The sequence below is a fragment of the Equus przewalskii genome, chromosome 25 (genome assembly GCF_037783145.1).
Source record: "Equus przewalskii isolate Varuska chromosome 25, EquPr2, whole genome shotgun sequence".
Taxonomy (NCBI): domain Eukaryota; kingdom Metazoa; phylum Chordata; class Mammalia; order Perissodactyla; family Equidae; genus Equus; species Equus przewalskii.
This window is the reverse complement of record NC_091855.1, coordinates 4,322,748-4,335,373: the sequence shown is the minus strand read 5'-3', so window position 1 is coordinate 4,335,373 and position 12,626 is coordinate 4,322,748. Positions and strand designations below refer to the sequence as shown.

General features: G+C 50.1%; 1 protein-coding gene across 1 annotated transcript; it reads left to right on the top strand.

The window, feature by feature from the left end:
- The first annotated feature begins 1,862 nt into the window (after positions 1–1,862).
- Positions 1,863–11,720, top strand: OTX2 (orthodenticle homeobox 2). Its single transcript, XM_008536587.2, has 5 exons — positions 1,863–1,951; positions 2,101–2,167; positions 6,779–6,994; positions 8,026–8,177; positions 10,074–11,720. The coding sequence occupies exons 3-5, from the start codon at positions 6,898–6,900 to the stop codon at positions 10,692–10,694; spliced, it is 870 nt and encodes a 289-aa protein (XP_008534809.1). The 5' UTR covers positions 1,863–1,951; positions 2,101–2,167; positions 6,779–6,897; the 3' UTR covers positions 10,695–11,720.
- The last annotated feature ends 906 nt before the right edge of the window (positions 11,721–12,626 follow it).

Sequence of the window (12,626 nt, the reverse complement as noted above, 5' to 3'; positions counted from 1 at the left end):
CTTCCCCGAAAGCACGCACGGTGACTCCGGCCGAGCGCTCCCTCCCCGCGCCGCGCTGCCAGACCGCCGGAGGCATTTGTCGCGCCCCCCCCCTCCCCCCCATTGAAGGCCTCTGGGGCAGTCGCCAGGTGTTTCAGTACAGAGGGGGCCGGGTGAGAAAAAAGGTTCGTACTCACCCTCCCCCCAGCCCGGGCCCCCAGAGAGTCGCCACTCCTGGGAACGCGACAGCCAACGGGTCTCTTCGGCCTGGGGCGGTCTCGGAGGGCCCGGGAGGAGCTGGGCACACCCGGAGCCGCTCGGGGCTCGTGGGGACGCCTGGGCCCAAAGCTCCAGAGCCACCTGCGAGGCTGGCGGCCCCGCCGCGCGCCCAGCCGGGCCGCCGAGCGCCGGCTGCCTGGAGCGCGCGCCCGTAATTCGTTAATTGCTGTAAATCCCAAGGACGGCCACATTTGATTACACATACAGTATAAGAACCGACAACAAAGCGACGAATTAATTACCGACTTCATTAACATAGGTCCCCAAATTAAAGGCAGCGAGCTGTTTCTTCGGGCCCACTCGCCGCGGTGGTGGTTGGAGGGGAGGGAGTGTAGGAAGAGGTTTTATTTTTCTTTTCCGGCAGTGGGAGTGCTGGGGGGAGCTGTCTTCTGCACCCCCCCCCCCATTCACACCCCGCCAGCAGGTCCACTTTTGCCCCCCACACCCCGCCAATCCGTTTCTGCTTTTCTAGCGACTTGGGTCTGTCTGAAATCTGTCGGGTCCGGCTCTCGGCATCAGGAGGGAAAGTGGGGCCCGGGGTCGCTCTCCCGCCTCGGTCCCCCGTGTCGACAAGCTCCGGTCCTCGGGTCTCGGCCCCAGCTCGGGCCGCCTGGGCTTGGGTAGCTCCAGGCCCCGCCGCCGCGCTGGGCGGCGTTTCTTTTAACGCGGAAACTCGGATTGTTTCCAACGCCAGCCCCCAGCGTTCGCTCCCTCCCCGAGTGTCCTGCGGACCCCACTCTCACGCCCCAGATCCTGACCTGGCTCCTGCTGCCTCCCCAAACCGGCCGTGGGCTTAGATTCCGGGGTTCGTGTTCTTTGAAGCCTGCCTTGGGCTTTTTAAAACTCCGAAACCCTGCGCGGATCCCGGGAGCCCGGGTCTCTGGCTCCGGGGACCGGGAGATGCTTTCAAGGGCGTAATGAGTGGGAGAGGCACTGAATTTTTGAAAATAGTTTGTTCTTGGACTTGCGTTTCCGTCTCTCTCTTGCCTGCGCGCGCGCGCGCCTCACTCCCAGGCCTGGTTCCTTTCCCCTTCCTGGTACCCTCAGCGGGGTCTGACCCTGTTTGAGAACACATCGTCGTGATTCTAAGCTCAGTCTGACTTGCTCTCTGCGTCTGATCCACACACACTTACTGCTAGCGGGGAACGCGATAACCCAGTTACTCCCCACCCTATCCTTGCTCCAGTCTTAAATATTTCTATCTTCCCATCTTGCACCGTATGGGTTTCCTTTCTCCCCTTCGCTAAAACAAAAACAAACCAAAAAAAGGGAGGAGAGAGGAAGGGAGGAAAGGAAGAAGAGGAGAAGGTAAGGAGAGACCTCCCTGTCCATCATTTTAATTATACAATTGGTTCACATGCTCTGGCCCATAATGTATATTTTAAGCAGAGCCCAGTGTCTTTCAAGAACATTCTGGTAATGTCGGAGGCCTGGATTTGTTGCCTGCTCGTCCCCCCGTGCAGCAGCGGCCTGTTTTCCTCCCCCTGTTGTGTGTTTTTATTATTTTCCCTCTGGCTTAGATGTGTCAATCATTCTCTCCCTGCCATTGGTTGGAGAGTTTGCGTCAAAAAGTTGCCAGAGAGGCGCTTTCTCAGCAAATCTGCCTGAGAGCGGAACCAACCTCAGCTCCAACTCGGCCTCCACTGTTATTAAAAATAAAAATCGCTAGAGCAGCCCTCCTCACGCCTCCTTTGTATGTATCGCAGAGGGCCCACGCGCGTTCCGAACTCGAGCTACTTTCCTCATTTTCGGTTCTTTAAAATTTTTTTTCGTTGTGTTTGACTTTTTATGGAAGCGCGAAGACCGCAAAGTTTCTAACTCAATACTCTTGATTTCTTTTAGGATAGCTGGCTATTTGGAATTTTGAAGGATAATTTGATTTTTTTCTAACCTTCCAGGAGGCTGTAAGGTAAGTGTCCGTCTGCCTTGTTTGTCTGTCTATATCCATACCTGTGTGTTCCTCTGCCTACCATCACCCCAGTACCTCCAATAACCCGACCGATGCACCTTTGCGAACGTGGAGTTCTTCAAAAGGCTGATGTATTTTTTTCCGGATACATTTTTAAGGTGTAATAACGATCATTGCGAACAATCTGTGATCTGCAGATGAGGGCGGGAGTGGCAGGAAGGGAGGGAGCTCGCTCCTGGGGTCGCCGCTTCTACAAAACATCGTGGAAACCCTGAGAGCCTAATGTGGGGTGTTTTGGAGGGGTTTGGTTTGCGGTTTTGTTTTATGTCAACGCCCATTCTAGCCTTCTCCCTGCGATCTTCGCGTTTTGGCCTTCGGATGTGGTTGGGGTCATTTGCATTGATCCCAAGGACGTTTTCAGAGTGCGAGACAAAAAGATGCAGATGTAGCAAGATGGATGGATAATAATTATGCTAATAATAATAACAACAATAATAAAATAATAAGATAGGCTCCTTCTAGGGCCGGCTCGCTCGCGGGTCCGCGGGCGCGGTGGCCGCCGCCGCAGCCCTGCCTGACCCTAATGAACCGGAGACGAAAGCCGAGCGGATAACCGAGGAGGCGGGGAGCGCCGCAGCTCGTCGGCCGGTGCTCGCCGCTCGCTCTTTTCTTCCACCTCTCTCCCAGCCCAGAGCAGCTCACCAGGGTTCGCTTTCCCTTTTCGGCCTCTTCTGAAGGCCTCCAGGTCTCCTTTTTCTTGTTGATCACCACTCCCCAACCCCATAAAAACCTGGGAGTGCAATAACGCCCCATGAGTGTTGTGGTCCCAGACCCGGTGGGTCGCCAGGCCGAGCGAGCGTACGAGAGTTGTGTTCCAATGTGACTTTGCCGGGGATGGTTCCGGGCCCGCCCCGCGCAGCCCCCAGCGCGCACCTGGGGCGGGCAGAAGCGGCGGTGAGTGGTCCCCGCTCCGCCCGAGGCCGCGGATAGGAACCGCTCGGTTGGGAAAGGCGGCCTCTCGGCGGTTCTGGGACCCGGACGGCGGCGGGGCCTGCCTGCGCGCTCCCGCGCTCCCCTCCCGGGCTCGGGGACAGCGGGGGACTGTGGGCCGGGGGCGGGCCGGGGCCGACTGGTGCGCGGAGGCCCAGCCTCCGCTCTCGGTGGGCCCAGGGAGAGCCAGCAGAAGGTCTCAGCCTGCACCTGGCCTCGGCGACATGGCGCGCCGCAAACTGCGAAGGAGTCTTCGTGTTGATGCGTTCAAGTGACTCTGGAAATCCTAGTCCGATTTCAAGACACATTGTTTGAAACCCAAATCCCCCGTCAGCATTCCACCGAGTTGGCTTTTTTTCTTTTACAGACAGAAGTGGGGTGCAGGGACTCACGGCCGAGCTGCGCAGACCCTGCAGTGGTGGATTACTTGGGGAGGGGACGGGCAAGTCGCTCCTCGAAATTCTCCTCCCCCCCCCCCCGCCCCATTCTAGAGCCTCGGGGCAGGATTTCTCCTGCTCACCTGGGGACTTCTTCCCGTCACCAAAAGTTATTAGCACAAGAGAAGAGTTGGAGAGGAAACTCCTCCCCCCAAGGCAGGTAGACGCCCGACCTCTGCTCCCGGAGCTCATTCCGGGCTTTCTCCTCGCCATAATTAATAGTCAAGGCCAACCCTTTTGGCACGTTTCTTCCTCCCTCCCTCGCGGGTGGCAAGTTGTTGGATTCCCCGAGGCCAGAAACTTCGCCACGAGTTCGCCGGAGAGGGGCCGTCGCCGGCTGTGTCCGCGGCGCCCACGTCCCTCCTGTTTCTTTCTCTCCTCGTCCTCGTCGTTGTCTTCCGAGCCGCGGGCCAGTCGCCAGTCAGCGTAGTTTTGTTTCCTTTCCATCATGCAGAAAATTAATCAGCCCGGACGAGAAGCAGAGCTGAGCAGGGCGGCCTGTAATTAAGGGACGTGTGCCCCTCGGATTATCTCGTTAGTTTATCAAGAAAACATTTATTATAATTAATTCTCGGACGAGGTAATTATTATTGAGCGAGGACACAGCAACTGGTAGATGGATTCCTTGGAAGGAAAAAAAAAACAACAAGGGGGGGGAGGTGGGAGGGAGCGACAGATTGCACGAATTGACCGTTAGATATAAGGCGGCCCGGCCGCGGCGGGCAGCGGAGCCGGGCTGCGGGGCTGCGGGGCTGCGGGGCTGCGGGCTGCGGGGCTGCGGGGCTGCGGGGCACGGACGCCGCACAGTCACTCGCGCCGGGAGGTGCGGGCGCGGCTGCGGGGACTCGCCGCGTGACTGCCGCCCGCTCCTTCGAGGTAGGAGTTCTCCAGGGGCCACCTCGTGAGCAGTCGTCTTGAGGTTTATAGTTTTGAAAAGGCATTTCTTTTTCCCCTTCTGGGCTCTGCTTAGAAAGGAGAGGAGAAAGGCGGCCTCGCAGGGCTATGAAAGCAGATGGAGGGGCCCAAGGCCTCTCCTCCGGGGAGTGCATACCTAGGCCGGCCGTTGAGAGTACCTCCTAGTTTTGTTTGGGGAGTTTTTGTCTTTTTCTTTTAAAGATGGATCGGTAGTAAAAGCGAAAATAGTTATCCTGAGAGTTTTAGCCGTTTTGCGAGGGTAGGGGCCAAGGAGCTCCACGAAGGGTCTCTGTCCTGGTGGCTCTGTCTGGGAGGCGTTTCTGCGGGAAAGTGCTACTTTCTAACGTGTGGAGTGTCCAGCTTTCTGGTCGGATGAGAGCTCTGCGTGTGAGAGCACTGCCACGTTTCTCATGCGTGCGTCCTACGGGGTTTTAGTGTTTCTACAGTGCTTCAGAACTTTCCAGTGTAGTGAGATTTTAAACAAGAACAACACTTGGGCTCGGAGGCTGTTTAAACAAGTAAATAACTGTATTTTAAAGCAATATTATTTTCACAGCCTCCAGATAACTGTGTCGCGAAAAGGAAAAAGAATAGAAAACATCAAGTCTTTGTTGTAAGAGCAAGTAAATTAGTTTTACTGACGAGATCATACAAACTTCTCCAAGAAGGGCATTTATAAAATTACAGTAAATTAGATCTGAGGGTGGAAAAGCATGATTTTTGTGCTTTGAATTTAAATCAGGAAGAAGTTGCAGTAGCCGGTTTCCCTTTGTGGAATTTTGTGTCTTGGTCTCTTAAGCAATGTAATATGAAAACCCAGAGTCCTTAAAACTCAGTGGGACCTCTGTAAAAGTGAGAGGGAACTTCTCCTGATCTTGTATCCGCCATTTTGAAGCAATCTCTCGTAGTGTCAAAGTTGCAAAGTAGAGATCCTTGCAGGATAAGTGCCATCTTTTAGGAAAATAAAAGCCAGACTTGCAAACTGCCAGGCTCTATTAACATCCGTTTTGGATCCCTTGGCTTGGGGGAGTGAGAGACACTCAGCTGAAGGAAGTAAATAACTTTTCTTTTTTTTCCTTTTCCCTGCCTGAGCTCTTTTTCTTATAGGATTGTAGGAAACTTGAAAGGTAGGGAGAAATTCTATTAGTTTCACAACTTTGGGTGTTTGTGTATATACTTTCTTCAAAACTATAAACGTGCAAAGGCAGCTGGAGTTAACAGGAAACTGCTGTAGCTGCTGAGGACCCAAACGTCTGAAAATTTGCCTCCTGCAGGATCTGCAGCCCCCACACATCAAATCGCCGTGGCAGCGGCTGGCACTACAAATGCGCACCCTTTCTACTTGCAAATGTGGGGGCCTGTCATTATCTGATTGGTGGGATTCTAACTTTACTTCAGAATTTCTAGCAAAGCCCATGTTAATCTTGAGGACTTTTTTTGCAATATGTTTAAATATTTGATGGGTGTCGATTAAAAGTTAAATACTTGTTTGTTTAGCTTTCGTCCTTTAGACACATATAATCAAGGTTCTCCAAAACCCTAATAAATCTGTTACTTACCTCAAAATCTAATTACCCAGACTACTAATTGGGTGAAAATGATTACTGGAAATGACTTCAAATGTGGAATAATAGTGGTCGAGCAGTTTTCTCAAGTTTGTCGATTAACAAATTGGTATTTTAGATGTCAAATGCGTTGACATTTTAGGTTCCCAGCAGTTGAAAGTGGTAAAAAGCTAAGATAATTAAAATCTGCCTTGGAAAGGCAACAGTTTGGGGAGAGGTAGATTTCTTGAATTGTTTCTTTGTTTCTCACCAATGGGCTTTGTTATCAGCATTATTTATTTAGCCAAAGAGTTCTTTGTCTCTGCAAATGGCCCCAATCAAGTTTTGTTTGAGACAATTAGCTAGTGCCAGCCAATGAGTCCTATGCAAATGTGGGGATAGGAATGCAATGTGTGCATTTGAAGGCGTGGGGTTTTGTTCTTCGGGGAAGGCAGATTGTAATTGCTTTCTTCGGGTACTTTTTTTTTTTTTTTTTTTAAGTTTAGGGTGGGGGTAGGGAAGACAGGTTTATCTGGTCTCTCTCCATCCGCTCTAGTTTCAGAGCAGCTGGGGGGTTGGGGAGGAGGGGGTGTTCTGCAACTCCTTTAAAAGCGTCTGCCCTGCGCTGCCCGGGCTCTTTTTAAATTAGTTGTGGAACGTGGAAGAGCTGCTGCCTCCGAAGCAGTAAACCAGCACCTCTGTTTGTTTGTTTGCTTTGCCCTTAGTTACACTACTCCAAACCCACCCATCAAGGACCCTGAATCTGTCCACCCCGGGCGAAGCGAGACCTTCCGGCTGGGTCCCCCAGATTTGGGCTGACTTTGCGCCTCCAAACAACCTTAGCATGATGTCTTATCTTAAGCAACCGCCTTACGCTGTCAATGGGCTGAGTCTGACCACATCGGGCATGGACTTGCTGCACCCCTCGGTGGGCTACCCGGGTAAGTGAGCCCCGCGACACTCCTGCCCCGCCCTTCCCCACGCCCGCCCCGTGGGGATGTGACACCCTTTCCCCCGGAGCACCAGGGGTGGCGGTCGCGCTGTCCCCACCCCAGCTCCAGGCGAGGTCCCCACTGGGTTTTCCTTCTGGAAAGCAAGTCAGAGCCACAGGGCATTTACCCGCCGAGGGAGCGGACAGGGCCTAGGGGAAGCGAGTGGGTGGATCCACACCGCTTGCAGAAAATCCCATCGCTTTATTCTTAATTGGAGTGAATGAGGGACACGCATTGGAGCGGGAGTGGAAGGTTACTGTCCTTGTCCTCTGGGCGAGAAGCCCCTGCCCACATCTCGAAGCCCAATTCCTGGAAGTGCGCTCCTGGACCAGCCGGGTGGGTGTCTCCTCCTCGATTCTCCCCGCCACGCCTGGGCTTCCCCCTTGACCCCCAGGCCCTCCGCCTCTAACCCCTGGAGCTGCGACTTACCCCGGGGGCCGGCGCTTTCTCTTCCGCTCAGATCTGTTTTTGAAAATCCTCGTAGAAAGAGAAGTCTGAAATATGCCCCCATTTCAAAGATGGAGGAACAAAGGCCGTTGGAGTCTTAAAAACCAGGATCTCGAGCAGCATCGAGATTGGACCTATGAATCCGAGCTGCCGGTCCTCGGAGATCCTTTGACTTCACGGGATGGATTTCTTGTTTGTGTCGTGGTTTAGGGGTTGGTTCTGGAGGGGTTCTGGATTTTTGTCTTCCTTTTATTTCATTTGTTTTGCGAGCACGCTCTGGCTGGAGCATCTCCGACGTCAGGCGGAGCGGGGCTCCCCTGGAACGGGCAGTGTGTATCCTGGGTCGAGTGTTCCCTGCAGGAGCCCAGGCCGGGGACGGGCTGGAGAGAACCTTGACGGCTCTGGGTTGAAGGGCTGGGAGGACCGGGGAGTGCTGCGGCGTGGGGGTGGGGAAGTCGGAGCTCCCACAGAGACCCCTTTGACTGAGAAACTGCTCCCCCATCCTAAAGGGCCCTGGGCTTCTTGTCCCGCAGCCACCCCCCGGAAACAGCGCCGGGAGAGGACGACTTTCACCCGGGCGCAGCTAGACGTGCTGGAAGCGCTGTTTGCTAAGACTCGGTACCCAGACATCTTCATGCGGGAGGAGGTGGCGCTGAAAATCAACTTGCCCGAGTCCAGGGTGCAGGTAGGGCAGACGTAGACAGAACCATCCTCCTGGCTTCCTGACCGTGCCACCCCTCCCCTGCCCGCCGTGTATGCTGCAGACCCAGGGGAGCCCCAGGTCTTTGAGAGGACCAAATGATGGCTTGAAACTTGAAAACGCTCCATCTGGAGGCCAGGAAAGTCTTCTCCGAAGGCCCCTTGAGAGCCTGATGTCGCCTCTCGCCCCTTTTTGTCCCGTCACCCACATGCAATCCTATAAGCAAGGGTCTTCTGGCCCAGGTTGCAAGGTAAGCCTGTCGATTTAGCTGCAGTGATAAAGCTCAGCCCTAGAACCCTGGGTCCCTGGTGGACAGAGGTCAAGACTTGGCAGATTTCAAGGATAGTCACATAATATTTTAATTCTGCCCTTCCTCAGTATGGAAGTCCTTCCCCATTCTCATCTACTTTTAGGGGTGAAAGAAACTTAGCTCCTGGATAGTCCCAGTATTTTTACAGATGAATAGAGTAAATGACTTGCTCAGGGTCACACACCAATTTGGTGGTAGAGCCAGGCATTAGAAGCAGCTGGTGCTCTTACCAAAGAAATTACACAGTAAGAATGTTTTCTTTGACTTCTTACAGATTGAACCATTTAGCAGATAAAATAATTAATATAATATCTACTGTGGTCCCTCCTATCTTCCCTTAGTCTCCCTTAACTTGACCTTAAGCTGGAGAGGGAAAGTGAACTCCCTACTTTGCTGGAATGGAATGCAAGCCCCATATAGAGTTCTCCGGAGAGAATGATTAGCACCCAAACCACATACCCACCTGGGACTGCCCTTCAGCCTGGATACATCAGTGTGAACTGCAAACCAGAAAAGAGGCTTTTTCAAAATAGGATGGAAGAAGTTTTAGCACTTATAAGGCTTTAATGAAAGTCTTCACGCAAAGAAAATACATGGCTCTGACTGGTTGGTGATGTTGGGCTCAGCCTTGCTGGCATCATTTTTACCACAGTTGAGACACCAATATAGGAGCTCGTTCAAGAGGACAGCAAAGGACTTCTTGCCCAGAAAATGCCTGTAGTTTCCCTCCAAAAATACTGGTAGTTATTTTGATAAGCCCCCTTATACACCAAACACAGCTCCTTCATTGCAGAACATGAACAGGGCTGGTAAAGAGAATTTTCAAAGTTGCACGCAGAGGCACAAGTTGACAGGTACCGGAAACTGAATGTGTGTGCTGACTGGCACTACCCTGAAGGCACAGACTCCAGTCTCAGACTTGAGACTAGTAGGGAAGCCTGTCGTCAAGCTCAAAGTAGAGTACATACAGTCACTCCACTTACCACAGAGGAGGTCTGACAAATAGACTCCTTCTTCAATAGGATCACTTCTTAGGAGTTTTCTTTGGTGAGTCTTTCAAGAGACAAAAAGAGTGATGGAAGCAATCTCCAAATTAGCAGTTGCTCCCTGGTGGATGGACAGTGGACTGCTTGAATGCAGGCTGTTCTTGTCGGCATATAACAACAGAACTGTTTTCACTCACTTCTCTTGTGTTTCCCTCCCAAAGACATAGACATTCTATTCCATTGTGAGAGTGTTCTAAAATACAGGTGGGTCTATGTGTCTGTGTGTGTTTGAGGTGAAATAGGAGGGAAGTGGAAAATTTTTAGCCATATATTTCTGTGATAATCTTAAATTTTATTGTTCTGTTCTAGGAGTAAAACAGGGCCAAGTGGTTTTAGACAGAGCCTCTCCGACTTTCTCGCAATTCCAGGAGCAGATATGGGAGCCCCATATAATAGGTTTTCAGTGGCAGGAAAGATTGTCTGCTTAGCTCACCTGTCCATGGAGGACAGATTATAATCTGGGAGCCACTCTGGTCCTTAAGGAGTTATTGAAACCACATTAAAGAAGTTTCTTTCCCTTTCAAGGTATGGTTTAAGAATCGAAGAGCTAAGTGCCGCCAACAGCAGCAGCAACAACAGAACGGAGGTCAAAACAAAGTGAGACCTGCCAAAAAGAAGACATCTCCAGCTCGGGAAGTGAGTTCAGAGAGTGGAACAAGTGGCCAATTCACTCCCCCTTCTAGCACCGCAGTCCCGGCCATTTCCAGCAGCAGTGCTCCTGTGTCTATCTGGAGCCCAGCTTCCATCTCCCCACTGTCAGATCCCCTGTCCACCTCCTCCTCCTGCATGCAGAGGTCCTATCCCATGACCTACACTCAGGCTTCAGGTTATAGTCAAGGATACGCTGGCTCAACTTCCTACTTTGGGGGCATGGACTGTGGATCTTATTTGACCCCTATGCATCACCAGCTTCCTGGACCGGGGGCCACACTCAGCCCCATGGGTACCAATGCAGTCACCAGCCATCTCAATCAGTCCCCAGCTTCTCTTTCCACCCAGGGATATGGAGCTTCAAGCTTGGGCTTTAACTCAACCACTGATTGCTTGGATTATAAGGACCAAACTGCCTCCTGGAAGCTTAACTTCAATGCTGACTGCTTGGATTATAAAGATCAGACATCCTCGTGGAAATTCCAGGTTTTGTGAAGACCTGTAGAACCTCTTTTTGTGGGTGATTTTTAAATATACTGGGCTGGACATTCCAGTTTTAGCCAGGCATTGGTTAAAAGAGTTAGATGGGATGATGCTCAGACTCATCTTCTGATCAATGTTCCAGGAGGCATAGAAGGAAAAATGAAGGCCTTTGAGGGGCCTGCCAACCAGCAACCTGAAATGGACAAACCAATCTGCTTAAGGTCCTGTCATAGTTTTAGGTCACTGTTTTTTCTGATTTGCAAAGTGATCAAAAGCATTCTAGCCATGTGCAACCAAACACCACCAAAAATAAACAAACAAAACTAAATTGTGAGGGAAAGGAGGGAAGGACATAGCCTTCCTAAGCAGAGGTGTTCCAATGTTTTAGCCAATCCTTGGTTGAATCTTAGGAATGGACAGTGTCTCGAGCTCACTCACGTTTCATGACCAACTGGTAGTTGGCACTGAAAAACTTTTCAGGGCTGTGTGAATTGTGCGACTGATTGTCCTAGATGCACTACTTTATTTAAAAAATAATGTTCATAAGGAGTCAATATGTAGTTTAAGAGACAATCAGTGTGTGTCTTATATACATGGTACATCTGTGGTTTTTAATCTGTGCTAGACTTCAAAGCTGTGATCTCCTGTTATTGTATGCAACTTTGAACTCCACCTCTGCTGGGGTTCTTCTGTGATTAAATAGGTTATAATTATAAGCAAAATTCAGAGCAACTGAGTACTTATCTAAAAAGATTACCACCTTTGGCTGGAGGTGAGCTGCACTGAAACTTGACAACAAAATGTCTCTGGATGAGGAGAGTAAGAGAAGACAAGCAAAAGGACACTAATTCATCTGTAATTTACTGTTGGTAAGCCCAGCAGTAAAGAGACATCGGTCAATTGCTCTGACCATGATGAATTTATAAACTGAGATCATTGTTGTTTATGCTTGCAGATGTTAACTGGAAAAGTTATATATGCATAAACTTTTTCTTCCTGGATTTGGCAGATATGTATAATTATATTAAAATGGTTCTAGCACAGCATTGGGTCCAGTTTAATTTTACACCACTATCTGTGAATGAGAAGCCCACGTCAGCCTCTCCTTCCCAAAACATGTTTCTTGTAGGTCAAAGAGAAAATTAGCGAACTTCCTTTTTAAATTTTTTGTGCTCTAATCTACGGATGAACTAGATGTCATTGACTGTGGCATGGAAGGTGTTCGTGATTTCCATCAGGATTGCTCTGAAATTGAACATTGAGAGCCTAATGACCATTGCTTTTCCCCCTGCTGCAGACCCCAGCGATTTCTTAGGCACTTTATAAGGATGTTTTTAACATAGATCAATTTTTTCAGTGAGAAGGGAAGAACTCGTACCTCAGAGAAAATGAGAATGACAAGAATTCCTTGTCTCTATTATCTTAATGTGATTAAGGGTTGTTTTTTTTTTTTTTTAACTTCCAAGAAAATCTGAGGTAAACACGAGAGGGAATGTAATCAGAATCTCAAAGCAATTCAGGCAGAAATTATTTCTGAACAAAAGAGTTTCAGAAAAGTTTTAAAACCTATAATTTCAGTAGTTGAACATAAGGCACCTTGGTTAGTTTTTGTTTGTTTGTTTTTTGTTTCGTTTTGTTTTTAAGAAAGTGCTGAGGAAAAAACCAGGTCCTTTCTCAGTCCTACCAGCATTTTGTAAGCCAGTCACCAGAAAAGACAAATGGGCCAATGATCATGGTGCTCCTCAGGTAAAAGCAATATTTAATTTCACTTTAAACTTCTCATGCTCAAATTTGGCCAAAATCACGTGACTCTTGATTGTAACTTTTTAAAATGAAGGTTAGCAGTTTGCAACCATTTTGTTTTCTGGCTATTTAATTTTTCTGTCTCTGGCTGCGCATGCTCTCTCGAACCTTACATAATCTTGTCTAAGAAGTAAATTGTTT